Source organism: Carassius auratus, chromosome 18 (genome assembly GCF_003368295.1).
Source record: "Carassius auratus strain Wakin chromosome 18, ASM336829v1, whole genome shotgun sequence".
In the NCBI taxonomy this organism is placed as follows: Eukaryota; Metazoa; Chordata; class Actinopteri; order Cypriniformes; family Cyprinidae; genus Carassius; species Carassius auratus.
In genome coordinates this window covers 22,916,925-22,934,586 of record NC_039260.1, presented here as the reverse complement: position 1 = coordinate 22,934,586, position 17,662 = coordinate 22,916,925, and the positions used below count along the sequence as shown (strand labels likewise).

Sequence of the window (17,662 nt, the reverse complement as noted above, 5' to 3'; positions counted from 1 at the left end):
TCTTTACTGTGTCACAAACAAAACAATGTTTGTCATGAAACAACAGTAAAGATGCTTAGCAGCAGAATCAATGCAGATTCACAATAATGCAGGTAATAGATAATGCATATGGACTGGAGTGTACATGTCAGCACATACGTCCATGCATTACTTTTACCATTGCAAATAAAATGCATATGTACCTGAATTAAATGCTTCTATCAAATATGAAAAGATTCCATTATTCTGGCTTAAACAACATCACACAAGACCAATTGAATTCCTCAAAACACGTCTGGGAAACAAACACCTTTGATGATCTCATATCACAGAGGCTAAAAAGGACTAGATGCCATATATTCGGCTCTTTGAGGTTCTTATGTGGAAAAACAAACAAAAAAAATCAGTCCCTCGATCTCTGTTCCCTTCAAAGCATTTTTTTTTTTTTTTTTTTTTTTTTTTACATATGCACTGTATGTGTGAACTGTTGTTTAAAATCATGCTTGGCATAAAATGAGTAAGTTTTAATTGCCTCTGTATTATCCGGCAACTAAATGTATTCACTTACAGAAAGTCTGAGTGCTTAGAAAACAATCATTTTGAAAAAAAGAAAAACTACAAATCCTGTCAAATTCAACTTTCCTCCAGTTTAAGTGTTAGAGCAGAAGAGTTTATTCACAGTAGCCATCTGGATGCTGGTGTGCCCTTCTGTGCTAGCTACTGAAAAACTTCCCTCCAGAAGCAGACACCAGACATGATACACCCACAAAACACCCTGCAGATTCCAAACTAGTCACAATCTCAGCATACATAAACCTGACAGCTCTTCGTTCTTGTCAGAAGGATCTAACACATGAAAAGTCTTTAGAAATATGAAGGTTAACACTATACTATTCTTGAAATCGTGCATTACAAGACTTTAATTCACTATAACTACCCACTAGTGGATACGTAAAGCCATGTTCTTTTCAAACAACACTCAAAAAATTACTTAAAATTTTATGAAAGCCCATAACACACTGCAATATTTAAGCAGTCCTATAAGATCATTGCATGGCATGATAAAACTTTTAAAAGACTGCAGAATGATGACACCTATTGACTTGTATGCTATGACAGAAGAATAAAAGATCGCAGTATACACTAGTGGGTAAACAAAAAGAGCATGATAAATTACACTTTAGAATTTGTAGTTTTTTATGTGTGCTAAAAAAAAGTGACGCACGAGGAAAGGATAAGAGCTTTAGGTAACAGTTTTATTTTTTTAGCATAATGTTGCATGATTTCATATATATATATATATATATATATATATATATATATATATATATATATATATATATATATATATATATATATATATATTTTTTTTTTATTATCTCATGGGCTGACTTATTTGTTGTTACAGTTCTGGTGTCATAGTGTTAAATGTTTCCAAATTTATTATTATTATTATTTTTTTTTTTCTTCTGTATGCTCAGTTAATGCAAGAGGGTTGCATAATGATGTTAAATGTAAAGCTATTTTTAATAAATGTGAGATTGCTTTTTTTTGTTTGTTTTATACAAAAGTCACATGCAAATATGCAAATTCTAGTGATTTTAAGTTTTGGAAATCACAGTGGGGTGATGAGTTATTTTCTACATTTGTTTCTAATTTTCAGCATCATCATGCTTTACAATTTACTTGGTCTAATAGTTCTGGTTCACTTAGGTCTAGCATTTATTTTTGGCTAATATTTGACTCTTTATCCAATAATGTCACCAGGGTCAAAATCTTGAGCCTTGCTACAGTCACTTATTCTCCTTTGAAAATGTGTGTTCCGGGCCGGAATGTCGGTCTCTGTTTTGATTTGTGAAACACACTCACTGCCAGTTTACAACCCAACCCAATTGTATTTTTGGGTTGCCAGTTGGCAGAAAACAGCGTATTTAATTGCATTCATTGTCATTGTGGTGTCGTCAATCTGGCAACCTGCATGTTATTTAAGTCTGAGGGAAGAGGATGGGTGAAAAAAAAAAACACTCTCCACTATTTAGAATTTGGACTGCAATACCTAGTTCAACCACTCTGTGTCAATCCTACATTCAGCACTTTTAAGGTTTTTTTTTTTTTTTTTTTTCTTTGCTTCTGGTTTATGTCTTAAAATCCATAAATGTGAACTTTTATCTTAAAAATATTCTACTGATGTTTAAATTTGTGATATCCCAGTCAAATCTGAAGTCAAATAAATAGGTATAATTATATGTAAAGATGAAAAAAAAAAAAGAGATCAAAGCTTAAATTTGAACATCTTATATTCTCTATCCGACTCAAATTAAATTCTTGGTTACAGCGTAATTTGTCAATAACAGTCAAAGTGTTGTCTTCTGAAGCAGATGGGTTATCTCGGGTTATCTATCCTGTAATGGTAATGAATGTTTCTGTGGAATTTTGTAGAACACTAAGAGATCAAAAAGAGGAGAAGCAAAGCTGGGTCTGTAGGAGTAGCTTTCTTTATCTGGAGACATAATATACAGATACAGTCGCCCACATATTTGCTTCTTTCAAACGTAATTAGGTTTGATATCATAACACTGTAACTGTAATATATGTTGTCTGTGAATTAAGGGTATAGAAGAATATACTACCACAGAAAGTGAGAACATAATTCAGTATGTTTGCAACCCAGGCTCATATACATGTGCCGACCGTCATTTTTACAAAACTTCGAAAACATATTTGTAGGCCCACATACACTGCAGTTTCCAGCTGAAATGAACACTAGTGACAGTAAAACACCAACAACTTTTATTCCTCTCCACACAAATTATGACTACAAGAATAATGAAGACTTATTTTCTTGCAGTTCCTTGCACATTGCTGTGTTTTTCATTGTTATGTTGTGATCGACATATGTTTTGGACCAAACTGAACTTACTTTTAGTGCCACTCACTGGACTTCCCACTTCAAAATCGCTGTGAAACATGCAAGAAACAATGTTACGTAATTTTGTACCCATTTTTGTCAATTGGCTGCATTTAGTTTCTTGCTGTGTGGTACACAGGGCCATTCCTCTCCGAACATTAGTTTTATTGGGAAGAGAATTTAAAGACTGTTATTGTATATCACAAGAGACTTCAGGCTAATATCGTTTATTTAGGTTTTGACACCTATGGCAGAAACGTCAAGGCACTTTTTGATTCTTAAGTATAGGAAGTACTTTAATCAGAGACATTGTTAGTGCTCACAGTTTGTCATCAGGGGCAATACAGTCACTTCCTCACTGTGAAAAAATGCAGATTAGATTTAGGTGTTGGGTATGGTGGATATCTTTAGCCTGTTAAAGGAAAAGTTCATCAATTACATGTTAATGTTCTTTTTTTTTTTTTTTTTTTTTTTTTTTTTACACAGAATATAGAAAGTCAATTTGTAAATGACTAGGGCATCCATATGTATGCTATTATTGTATGAAAAGGCTACATGGCATGTGAAAAGCTTACTATGGATGCACAGTTGAATTTGGCTCCAAGCACTTTGCAGTTTGGTGTCCTTTCATGAAGTGATGTCTTTACTTTCAAATTTAATACGTTCGGGTCTGCAAACCAAGGTAGGATGCAAAGACAGTAAACAGATGAAGCCTTTCCTCCACACCTTTCAAAACACACAAACACTATAATTCATTCCAAACAAGAAAAGATTACCAAGGTGCACTGCTGCGACTGGCATAAAGCCGAAGGTGAAATATGGAGCAAGGATAAATGGGGTGTGTTAAATAGACCATGTTTCCATCAGTCGGCCAAAGTGAACCACATGTGCCATCTCCCAGAAGTCTGTTCAGTTCTCTTATCAGGAACAGCTCTCTTATCTCGTAGCTCCATAACAGCAAACACACTCACACAAGAACAAGTATACACATACTCCAAAATACACACTGTTCTAACACCAGCGCCAATGCTGAATTATCTTCATCAGTTTGTAGCTAGGTGACATTTGGTTGCCTTTTTGTCAATTGTTGATATAAAAGTTCATCACATTGGCAGACTGAAAGCAAAGAAGTCATGCGAACAGTACGATATAACTGTAAAATTGTATATGCTAATTTTGAAGTTACGAAAGGCCTGACTTTAAATTTGTAGTTTTCCACATAAGTGTGATTGTCCACCACTAAAATTGTGATTTTTAAGGTCAGAAGGTATACCATATGAGTGCATCCAAGGAGTTCAGAGTACATGAAGTAAGAGGGAATATTGTCATTAATCTCAAATGGGAGTTTCTGATTAATCAATCCTGATGTTGTTCCCTGAATGCTTTGAAATAATTATTGAAATATAATGAGCTTATTGCTATAAATATGTTGTTTCCCATGCATTTGTATTCCTGACAAAGCTTATATTCAGGAAGATGCAACATTTACCAGAAGATGCAACAAACCAGCCAAACCTTGACCTCCTGAGTGCATCATTGTCAAAGCATAAAAGTTATTTCAAATGTGCAATTTCTGTCAGACTCATCTTTCACTAAGCTATGACAGAGAGCTTTGACATTCAAGCCTGACCATAATGAGTTGATGTTTTAATTTTTTTTTTTAATTTTTTTTTTATGTGCTGGGCAGCAGTCACCTCTTCTTCTTGTAGCTGTTGGTACTCTAATGTGTCATTAGTCTGGTAAAAAAAAAAAAAACGTCACTATAATGCTTTGTTTTCAGTTTCCTTCTTTTTGTGCTGCTTAAAACTTTCTTCATTAATGTAGTACAATTCGACAAAGTTTCATGTCCCGGGGGAACCTATAAAATCCCTTTCCTAATTAAGTAGTATTAGCACTGAAGAAATCATTGCAAGGTGGCTTTAATTACCTTTAGACATTAATAACATGAGACTTGATGCAGATTTGTTGTTGATGGGCTAAATTTATAAGATCGTAAAATCCTGCGTGCATGGGGGCTTTTTCTTCTTCAGGCTGAATAAAAGTGTAAAGCTTATCGACCAAAAATTTCATTGATAAGGCATCAGCAGTTTTCATTTTATTGACTGACTTCACTTCAGAGCTGACATCTGATTAATTTGTTTTCATATTCCAAGGATGCTAATAGTGTCATTGTTGTTTTTAAGACAACTATTTTTTTCTGACGTAATTTTTAAAAGACACTGGAATGACGAGACAACAAAGCTAATTTCTGAAGTCAAAAATCCTGCATACATTTATCATAAACCAAGGTGGTTAAAAAAGTTCCTTAAACACTAATCCTCAACATGAGCAATCTCTAGGCTAATATTGCAAACCTGTAACGATCCACCATCTACATCAAAGGGCTGTACTGACATCTAGTGGATAGTATGTGTAATACGATTATTATTGTTTTTTAATTCAGCAACATATTCATTGGAAGACTGTGTAAAATAACTGCAAAGGCATTGATTGTCTTGTTCTTTTTATACATTTATTTATGGATAAACATATTAGCCTCCTGTTATGAATTCACTGATATTTACTCACCAGTCCAAAACTCATTATTAATAATTAGCTATTGTCCTCATTTTAAGTGGCATTTCAATTATATTTATTCATTCTTGATCAGTTAGCACAATATACAAATACTAGTAATAGTGTGTGATGTAATTTAACCTTGTTTCTCATAGGCTTAGTCTGACTTGCCTGTTTGTCTATTTATAACAGCTGAATAGAGGAGAGATATTTACATCCACACAGACCCATTTAAACAAACAGTCATACTAACATCGCCAGGGCAGACACGGGTAAGTGAGACTGACCTGTAGTTATGCTCAAGACCTTTAACAATAACAAAGATGTCTAGAAGTGTGTGTTACTGGTCTCTCTCAGTGAAGAATACTAATTGTGCACGTGTTTTGTCATAATAACGGGTAAACCTGTTTACTGTTCGAAATTCAAATATTTTCTGTGTTTGAAGGTGCATGTTTCTTATAAACATGTTTATGCATGTTTTCTTCGAAGTTCTGCAAATATTATTATACATTTATTTATTTATTTTATGGTCAAAACGTTCATCTAAGCAAAACAATGTTTGTTTTATATTCTGATATGTAAATATTTATTAAGTGTTGTCTGAGAATTGTCTCGTTATGTGGTTTAATGTTGTGTCTATTCCAGAAAGACAAGTCAATAATCGTCTAGACAATAGCAACATTGGAACATTTCCGGGACTTGTTTCCTTTCAGCGTCTATTCCCTTGTCTCATTACAGAGTCTATTTTCAAACTCAAGAAATATCAACAGTCATGGTAAGCTTAGAGTTTCAAAGTTGTGATGTATTTCTTGCTTTCAAACAAGCAAGTATCACGTATCAAACAATGCAAATACAATAATGGTTATCTTGTTGGCAACAAATGCATGTATTGGATTGTCACATGCAGGGCAAGAATAGGACTGCCAGCTCTGGTCTTCATCCACACTGTGAAAAATGTCATAACCAGAACTGCAAGGTTCCCATTGACATCCCCAATTCATGCTTTTTCATTTCCTGCCACCTGAAATGCGGAGCAGCTTTCCACCTTTGTGAAGAGGATGAGCATCGTCTTCTCTGCCCTAAGGAAGTTGTACCCTGCCTCAACTCTGGTTATGGCTGTCCCATGACCATGACTCGTCAAAGACTTGCCCAGCACCTAGAAGTGTGTCCTGCCAGTGTCGTCACATGTACACTGGAATGGAACCGATGGCCTGTGAACGAGACCGATACCACCTTCTACAGGAACGCCCTCCCAGATCTGAACTGCACGAGTCAGTTGGACCTTGCTATGGCCCTTAGGGATCAAAAACTTCTGTTTAGCTCAATTCAGATGAAGACACTCTTCCCCGAGTTGGTAGAGAAAATGGAAGAACCTGAAGTTCCACTGGATGGTGCTGTAGGAGGTGTTGATCCAGAGTACTGTGAGTCTCAGAACTTAAACCCGGAAGAGATGCTGGAGATTAGTCTCAATGGTGAACAGGTACAAGAACTAACCCAAGAAGAAAGGTTGGCCCTGGCTGTGAGTAAAGATGTGGCCTGCTTGGAGAACTACGGGATGTGGGAGAGAATGTTTGCGAAGGAGAAGGAAGGATGCAAGCAAACTGTCAAGAATTTAGAAGATAAAAGTTGTCAGACTAAGGACAAGGAAGACCCAAAAGCGACTCCTCAGAATTCAAACGATGCAGAGATTGACAGGACAGGTTTAGCCCCTTGGCAAGATGGTGTTCTTGATAGACTACGTAAAGAGGTCAACGTGGCAGAGTATAATATGTATCTTGTTCACAATGGATGCATGCTTATCAACTTTGGCCAGCTAGCTGCTTGCACACCTAAAGATAGAGATTTTGTTTATGGAAATTTAGAGCCTATTGAAGTGCAAACCATACATTCTTTCAATGTGCCGACCAGCTACAGAGCCAAGCGTAGCCACCTCAAGGATCCATCACGAATGGTTAAGAAGACAGACCAAAATGTGGACACATCTGATCTAGGCATTGCCATTGAAGAGCTCCCAAAGGCGAATGAGGTAGAGACCACACTGCTGTGCTGTCTAGAAAGAGAACTGAAAGGCCATCAGATTTCTGAAACTGTTGGAACCGACGGGTTGTATGTTGACTTTGGCACCCAGACCTATGACTTCCATTCTGCTCCATTTAAAAGTAATGCATCTTTGGCGGATGTTGTCTTGAACCAGCCTCAAAACCTACATGTGCAGATTCAGACCGAATGTGTGACCAGAAGACACAATAAATCCTGCTCAGCCTTTACTTACCTGTGCTGTCATGCCTTCAGGCGTGATGAATACCCCTGGCACTTTAGGAACGTGCATGGAGACATCCAGTCATGTCTGACTGGCTGGTTTTTACAGCGGTGCCCCCTGGCTTACCTTGGTTGCACCTTTAGCCAGAAGAAATTTCGACCATCTAAATATCGGGCTACCATAAGCTACGATACAGATCTTAGCACTTTCATCTTACGACCAAAGGTGGCAGCGTCCCTCTTCAAAGGAGTAAAAAACGTCAGCAGTGAACGTAAACGAGCAAGAAATCTAGATTCTCTGAGCAGACTTCCTTTTGAGATCTTACAACACATAGTGTGTTTTCTGGATAGTGTGTCTTTGAGTCGTCTAGCTCAGGTTTCCCAGCTAATGAGGGAAGTGTGCAGCACTGTTCTTCAGCAGAAGGGCATGGTGTCCCTCAAATGGGAGAAAAAGACATATTCTCATGGTGGATTTACCTGGAGGTCCCGAAAAAAGGTAGATGCTTTTCTTTTTTGAACCTGTATACTATTATTGTCCCTGTCATACAATTCCAATTCACAGTACAACTGTTAAGTTACTAAAAACATTATAAACCCAGCAAACACAATCATCAAACATTAGTTCATGTTCCTCTTTTGGAAACCAATTCATATCCTTAAAAGGAATGTTATTCTTTAGGCTGTAATTTATAAACTTATGTTCCCCGAACCACTCACAGGACATTTATGAAGTAATTTCAGGTTTGACTGTCATATTCAAAAAAAAAAAAAACATTTCTAGCACATTCTTCTTAGCTGGGAAGGCGCCATAAAATAAGTCTGAAATTCATGTATGGTATTCAAACTTTCACTAGGCTTTCTTGTGAAAGCCTTATTAGAGTTTTAGGAACAGCCAAATTATTATCAATATTGTTTATTATTGTACAGTATTATTCATTTAATTATTCGTAATACGACTCCCATGAGTCTAAAAATCATGTGCACAGTCACAGTTGAATCCTGAAAATTCTTCAATGCTTTCCATCCCATCTCATTTTATTTCAGGAACATTAGCTTTGTCGGAGGGCATTATAAACATCCTAAGTACGTTGGTGCTCTGTTAACTGTTCTCTGAGGTATGTGGGTCAGAGAGCAGCAGAGGACATACAGTACATGGGTCACTTTACCCTCCCTGGCTCCATATCAGTCAGATACACACTGTAGAAATGTTTTTGTTGAATGACAGGTGGCCAACTTCTTTTTTTGGCCATTGTTTGGGAAGTAGAGCTTAGCATTTAAACAGTAGGGGATGTAACCTCCTTTGAGGAAAACCAATAAGAATAGTGGTCTGGAATAGCGATCACTATAATAATGGTAAATCTATAAATTAATTGGACTGACTGGATCATAAACTGACAATTTTAGTAACAAATAATTTTATTTAAAACAACCTACACTTAATTAGTACAAAAAGGTTTTTTTTTATTTTTATTTTATTTTTATTTTTTTGCGGTATATATTGTCTGAAATGTATATACCACTTGTGGTGATTTCTTTCTTTCTTTTTTTTTTTTTTTTGCTATGATATAAGTGATGTGTTGGACCTTTCTCATTTCCATGTAGGCATGGGAGTTTAGCAATCTGTTCTCTCCAGTGGATAAATGGGTCTTTGAAGACATACCCCCCATGTCAGAGCACCTGAAGATCTGTCCTTTCTACCAGAAAGAGATCAGAAGTGAACCTGTGGCGTTACCCAGCATGACAGGTCTCCAGGAGAGAAGAGGAGCGTTCCAGACTCTAGTCAATAGTGTCTTCACTACTGACAAGACACATGGAGAATGAGAGACAAGCTTGTGGCACAAGCTGTGTATATATCAAATAAAAGAATGCTGCAAGAAATGACTTCATCAGATATCTTCTAATATAATTAATGCTTAAGTCAGTATCGAATTTGAATGGATTTTTGTTTTGGGGGGGGTAGACTGTCCTAACTTTTGACAGACATTTGCTGACCTCTAGTGGCTGAAAAAATACACAAATAGGCACGCTTCAAAAATCTACTTAAAGGGGTAGTTCATCCAGAAAAAAAAAAAAAAAAAAAAAAAAAAAAAATCATTTATTCATGCTCATGTTGCTCCAAACCTGTATATATTCATTTAATCTGCTGAGCATATAAAATATTTTGAAGAATGTTAGTAACCAAACAGTTGCTGATTTTCTTGGTCTTCTTCTTCTGTGCTGTAGAAGTCAGTGGATTACTCCAACCTGAGGGTAAATGAAGACATCTTTTTTTTCCTTTTTGTGTGTACTATCACTTTAATATTATATATTAATAATTAGTAAGATGCCAAAGACCACTTGTGAAAGTTCTTCTATTTTGCATTTAATATGTGGTTCATGACACATTTTACTGTCAGGAAAAACAATTTGATTTATGTTTATAAAACAAGATTTTTTTTTTTTTTTTTTTTGACAGCAACACCCAATTGTATAAAATCTTAAGTTGTTCTTTAGCATGATTTTAGAATCTGTACTAATGATCACATTATCAATGTCACACATTTACCTGATCAGTGACCTGAATCTTAAATATTTCTCAATTTTATTTTTCATTGTAAAAGGTTAGTTCCATCATAAAGTTTCATCAAAAAGTTTAATTATTTATTTAATTTAATTATATTTAATTTAATTATATATATATATATATATATATATATATATATATATATATATATATATAATTATATATATATGTGACAGTATATATATATAATTATATATATATATAATATGTCATTTATTGTTGTTTATTGATGACCTCTGACAGCATGTGGTTGCATAGGGCAGTGTAGGGGTTCAAGATCACCACCTGCTGCTGAGCAAACTCACTGCCTACACCTGCTGCTTTTTAGAGTCCACCTGAACCTCCTCATCACCACCAGACAACCTTAGAAGGAGCCCACGCTGGACCAGAGCCTGGCAGGCTGATTGCCCAACACCACCACTGAGAGATATGGCACGCTCCAGATATTTCACTGCTCCTGCAATATGTCTATCAGTTCAGTGAGATTACCCAAAAAAGTAACTTCATGCTTGTTTAAACCCATATAATTTCATTTTTGAAATAGCACAGGCTCATTGGGACAAAACATAAATATAAATCCCTTGTTATGTTTATACTGGCTACTGTACACTATACAGACTGTATTACTCACATTTCACTGCTGGTTATATATGCTCTATATAATCGTGTATGTGACAAATAAAAATCTTGAATCTTAAATCTTATTAAATAATTTGCTGATTTTATTTCTGAGTTAGTGCTGGCTGCAGATGAAGTTTTAATTGTTGGTGATTTTAATATCCATGTTGATAATAAAATAGATGCATTGGGATCATCATTCATAGACATTTTGAACTCTGTTGGGGTTAGACAACACGTGTCAGGTCCTACTCCTTGTCGAAATCATACTCTAGATTTAATACTGTCACATGGAATTGATTTTGATGGTGTTGAAATTATGTAGCCAAACGATGATATCACAGATCATTATCTAGTCTCGTGTAAACTTCATATAGCTAAAAATTTAAATTCTACACCTTGTTACAAGTATGGTAGAAATGGAAGCATCAGCACAAGTTCTACTGGGAAGACTTAATGCCGCCCCATATTAGAATAAAATCTAGCCAATCGGCAACAGGAGTAATATAAAAGCCCTCTACTCACCCTTCATTGTGTTTGCAGCTGTGATTTTTCCATCGATCCTCCCCACCACCTCCAGGTTGGGGATTTTTTCTTCACCTCCTGAGTCTTTATGGTAAAACCATCACTTCTACCACAAAAGACAGCTTTGTAAGTAATCTTCCTGATTTATTTCAATTCCTTAGCACATCCAAAAACTCAGAACAACTTGATGATGTAACAGAAACTATGGACTCTCTCTTTTCTAGAATACTCTAGGTTCGGGCCATTCCCGAGCTCAGAGCCCTTCCCCGGACAGCAAGCCAAATACGCATACCATACCTCAGCTAATTATATGTAAGCGTGAACTAGTGAAACTCCATATATTTATTCAATACAGTGGCTAAATTAACAAAAACTAAAACATCAACAGGTGTTGACATTTCCCCAACAGCACAGCAGTGATGACTTTATGAACTAACTTTACTTTAAAGATTGATACTATATGAGATTGTAACAATGTATAAACTTCATAATAACGGGAAGAAGAAGAAGGCAGGAACCGGCGGACATTCAAATCAAAGTTTAATTACAAAATATACACAAAACAGCGCGACAGCCCCTCGCGAACGACTGCCATGCACAAACAAAACCAACACACAAAATGAAACCCAGGCCTGGTCCTCTCTCATCCTTCACTCTCGTAGCTCCTCTTTTGTATTCTTCCGATCTCCTCCGTTGGAACTCATGGAGTCGCTCATTTCATATCACTCCACCGGCCTTGTTCTATTCCCACGGCTCTCGGCCCCGTCCCACTTGTCACATTCCCCCATCGCCCCTCGCAGGCCGGGGAGTACTCCCGAGACTGCACTCTACTCCCCCCTCTCCCCTCTGGGAGAAAAGCTAACGGTGGCCACAAGTACCTGGGGGTAAGGACTTACAGACAATGCGAGAGAAAAAAAGAAGGAAGGATGAGGAGCTACAGAGACGAGAGAGGGGAGAGGAGAAAAAAAATTTTTCTAGTTCCCAGACACATTGCCGCTCGGCCCTCCACCAGCTGGGTGAACTCTTCCCCGGGGGCCTGGTGGCGACACTGGATGGCCCTTGGACTGCATGACACTCCTGGATGTTCGGGCAGCCGGCAGGAGTCCTCCGTACCCTGCTCCTCCCCATCATGGCAGATAACAGCAGGCAGCACAGACTCCTCCGCTCCCTCACAGACAGCAGCCATCCCTCCACATCTCGGGCGAGTTCGTCTGTCCGCCCAGCAACTCACTCCAGGCCACTGCCTCAAGCGTCCACTTCCTAATTAGTGCCCAAAATCTGGAATAACCTACCTACCTAGCATTGTTCGGGAGGCAGAAACATTCTGTCAGCTTAAATCTAGATTAAAGACCAATCTCTTTAACCTGGTTTACCCATAACACCCTAACGAATTTATAATATTCAAATTCATTAAAGGACTTTTAGGCTGCATTGAATAGGAAAACCGGAAATGGGAACAGTTCCTATAATGCACAATATATTTGCTACATAATTAGAAGAATGGCATCTACGCTAATGTTAGTCTGTTTTTCTCTTATTCCGAGGTCACTGTAGCCACCAGATCCAGTCTGTATCCAGATCAGATGGTCACTGCAGTCACCCAAATCCAATACGTATCCAGCCCAGATGGTGGATCAGCACCTAGCGAGGACTTCTAAAGCCCCAAATGTCAGCAGAGTCCAGGACAACTGCAGTAGATGAGCCCCAGAGACAGATCCACAGTCAAGACCTTGTCTCCTAGATGGCCACTTGGACAAGAACACAGGAAATAGATGATTTTTCTGCACAATCAGCCTGGAATTGAACTGCTAGTTCTGTCTGGTCACAAGAGAATTGTCCCCCAGACAGCCTGGTTTCTCCCAAGGTTTTTTTCTCCATTCTGTCATCGATGGAGTTTTGGTTCAATGCCGCAGTCTAAGTAATGGCTTAGTTGGGGACATTTAATTTCCAGTATTTTTTGCCGACTTGATTGCACAGATACTATTTTAACTGAACTGAACTTGATGACATCACTGCATTCAGTGATGAACTGCCTTTTTGCATTATTAATTCCTATTTAATGACATTCAGTTGCTTTGTCACAATCTATTTTGTTAAAAGCGCTATATAAATAAAGGTGACTTGACTCGACTTGATAATGTAGAAAACCGCTGATAAATTTACATAATCAGTTGAATGAATGTACCAAAGCAATCCCATCTTGAATGAGAAATGAATGAGAATGATAAAGAATTAGAAACTGGTTTTATGATGTGTACAAATGACTAGATGATGTGGAGGTTGTACAAGTAGTTCTAATAATTTAATTTCTGATTTGAGAAATGCACCAAAGCGAGTGAGAAAAACTAAGTCAGCTGTGGGATGTTGAGGATCCGAAGCATGACACGCATGCCACTCTAAGTCATTGTATATAGCACATTCAAACTTGGATGAAGTACAAGTTTATATATCAAGTTTTAAAAATAAAAAATAAATAAATAAAAAAAAAGGCTAGTCACATGCAGTTTGTGTGAAATGAGATTGCCACAAAATGAATATGCCCCCAACCTTAAACATTAATATGTACCTCCTCATTGTACATAACACTGAAAGTTCTGGGTGAACTTTCATCCTGTCATTCTTGTTGGTCTTACCAGAGATTGTCCTCACAAGCAGCATTCATGGCATCCACATAGTTATCTGGTCTTGTGCCCGTACAGTCATACACTTTCCATCCCCATGCTGAAATGTCTTATTCAGGAAATGGAGTATGGTGGAAGGAACTCAAGCAATCTGTCCAAAGTGTTTCCCCCAGCCGCGATCCAAGATGCTGGGATAGGTTCCAGCATCCTTGCAACCCAGAGGAAATGTGGTTTGGAAAATGAATGGATCTCATGATTTCATGGTTAATTAATAAAATTTGATATTGGGACCTTAGTTTATGTGAACTTATTACAGATAAAAAAATTTCATATCCAGAGAAAATGATTTGAAATTATGGTAGCCAAACAGTAGACATGAGCCATTGACTTCCCTACTACTCCTACAAAAAAAAACTAACCTTACAAAAATCAATGGTTAAAGTCTACTGTTTTTTTTTTTTTTTTTTTTTTTACAGACATTCCTTAAACTACCTTATTTTGTGTTCAACAGAAGAAAGAAACGCTTGTAACAAGGCTTGTAACAACAACATGAGGGAGATTAAACAACAACTTTGATTTTTGGGTGAACTATCTCTTTAAGCATTGTCATGCCATGCAGGCAATTATTGCCTTCACATGAAGTAGTTGTGTTTACTCCCAGAGCCACATGAGGGCACCAGACACCATTCATTTTTTTTGTGTTAGACCTGCCCACCATTATGAGATGGTTTTCAACAGTTACACTGAGATTAAGGTTATTTTATTATTATTATTATTATTATTATTATTATTATTATTATTATTATTATTATTATTAATAATAATAATAATAATAATAATAATAATAATAATAATAAATATTAATAAAACACACAGCAACATTGTTTAAACAAAACTCTAACAGTACCTATACCTTCTGTCTCAACATACCTTCTGTTCATGAACACACTGCAGACAAAGCATGCTTTAGATTTTATTTTTTATTTTTTTTTAAATAAATTATTCTGCTTATGTAAATGCATTTTGAAAAAGGCCATAGCTTCCAAGCCATTTGCTGCATTCTAAAAATAACTAATATAAAAGAGCTAAGGTAATGTCAAGCACAAAATACAGTGCTCAGCAAAACAGCCATATGAATCTGGGTGCATTTGTGTAACAGACACTAAATCATCATGACCTCTTCTGTATTTATACTCTCCATATAGCCGTACAGTCATAAGTCAGCGATTAACACCAACCACATTTAGTACTTACACGAAGGGCCACACTATGTGTTTTCTCAAGTGTAGTTCAATGAAACATTTGCTCTCAGCTTTTACATGTTCCCTGTATTTATACCCCTGTTCTGTTTGAGAGGCATGGCAGGGGGGTCTTCAGATTAGATCACTTCCCGACCACCTTGTGAAAAACACAGATTTATGACAAATGAACATGGAACAGAAATTACATCCCCTTGCCCCTCTACGACTGATCTGCCCAACATCTGAACATCACTTGTGCATAAATTAGCATGCATTTACATAGCAAAGCCTGGTCACTTCAATCTCTTATTCAAAGTAGACCAGCTTCTCTCTATTAGAAGCAGATACTGTTACAATGTGACTTACCTCAGTTTTCAACCGTGGGGCTTGTATATTCAATAAAATGATGTGACACACACACACACACACACACACACACACACACACACTCACACACACACAGTGTGTGAGTGTGTGTGTGTGTGTGTGTGTGATGAAAGGACATTTAAGTGTACAAGAGAGTATACTTTCATGACTTTAATACACTTGAGAAGTACATTTCATAAATCATCATTTATCTTTTGACAAAATTTGAAGAAATTAACTTTGATGCGTTGACATACTAAATCATATGTAAAATGCTTGCTTATAATGTTAACTGTGAAAAACCGGGATTCATCCGTGAAGAGAACACCTCTCCAAAGTGCCAGTCGCCATCGAATGTGAGCATTTGCCCTCTGAAGTCGATTACAACGAAGAACTGCAGTCAGGTCAAGACCCCGATGAGGACGACGAGCATGCAGATGAACTTCCCTGAGATGGTTTATGACACTTTGTGCAGAAATTATTTTGTTATGCAAACCGATTGTTGCAGCAGCTGTCCAGTTAGCTGATAGCAGACAATCTTGGAGGTGAAGATGCTTGATGCTGAAGTCCTGGGCTGGTGTGGTTAGACGTGGTCTGCGATTGTGAGGCCGGTTGGATGTACTGCCAAATTATCTGAAACACCTTTGGAGACGTCTTATGATAGAGAACTGAACATTCAAATTCACAGGAAACAGCTGTGGTGGACATTCCTGCAGTCAGCATGCCAATTGCATGGTCCCTAAAAATTTGTAACATCTGTGGCATTGTGATGTGTGATAAAACTGCATATTTTAGAGTGGCCTTTTATTGTGGCCAGCCTAAGACACACCTGTGCAATAATCATGCTGTCTAATCGGTTTCTTTATGTGTCGCACCTGTGAGATGGATGGATTATATCAGCAAAGGAGAAGTGCTTACTAACACAGATTTAGACAGATTTGTGAACAATATTTGAGAGAAACAGGTCTGAAATAAAATGTATATTAGCCTGAAAGCACTGTTAGTCACTTTGGATAAAAGCATCTGCTAAATGCGCACACACAAACACACATACACACACACACACACACACACACACACAAACACACACACATATATATAGTTACCTTCTAAAATTTTGAATTGATTAATTAAAAGGATTAATTAATTATTGAATAATTAATTAGTCACATGCTGTGTGTAGAATAAACGGCATTTCTTTTTTCCATGCAGTAATGATGGAAATGTTCAGTTGCGTTTTGATATCCGAGACTTTAAAGATACAGTATATGCCTATGAAATGTAAAATCTGTGATAACTAACTCCATTCCCCCTATATTCATAGGCAACCTATAAAACAAGTAAAGATGCCAGGTTTTAATCTCCTGCATTTCGCAGTCCACCGTGACAAACTGAAAACACAAACAGGCTTCTGCTAATCACAGTGTCGATTCATTTATGCATTAAACTAATATTAGCAGCACCAAACATGCAACACAGCTGGTGGCAGGATTCAATCGTATTATGGCTGAAAGTAATTACACGAAAGAGAGTGAGATTCACAGTGTACACAGGGAGAAATGTGTAACTGGAAACATCCATGACTCAAATAGATGGTATTAAAATTGAATATAAAATGAGGATGCAAACTCGAAACCAATGTAATGCTGTAACTTTATTACATCTGCTCAGAGCCACATGAGGGAGCTATGGATTAGAGCACCCAGATGTTTCTCTACCTCATATCAGAATGCAAAAAGTTTCAAATATATACATTATTTACTTTATACAATTACAATTATTCACTCACCGGCCACTTTATTAAGTGCACCTTGATAGGCTTGGTCTCCCTTTAGCCTTCAGAACGGCTTAAAATCTTCTAGGCATAGATTCAGCAAGGGGTTGGAAGAATTTCTCTGAGATTTTTTTCCACATTGACATGATAACATCATGCAGTTGATGCAGATTTTTCAACTGCAAATTATGTGAATCTCAACCACTGATACATGGCAGAATGAATCCATGCTTTGATGTTATTAACGCTTAA

The 17,662-nt window shown here is 37.0% G+C and overlaps 1 protein-coding gene across 1 annotated transcript; it reads left to right on the top strand.

Moving 5' to 3' along the window:
• The first annotated feature begins 5,653 nt into the window (after window positions 1–5,653).
• LOC113118695 (F-box only protein 40) lies at window positions 5,654–9,583 on the top strand. The gene is made up of 4 exons (XM_026288068.1): window positions 5,654–5,715; window positions 6,089–6,218; window positions 6,351–8,198; window positions 9,305–9,583. Exons 2-4 carry the CDS (start codon window positions 6,216–6,218, stop codon window positions 9,521–9,523), a joined length of 2,070 nt encoding a protein of 689 aa, XP_026143853.1. The 5' UTR covers window positions 5,654–5,715; window positions 6,089–6,215; the 3' UTR covers window positions 9,524–9,583.
• Window positions 9,584–17,662: the final 8,079 nt, after the last annotated feature.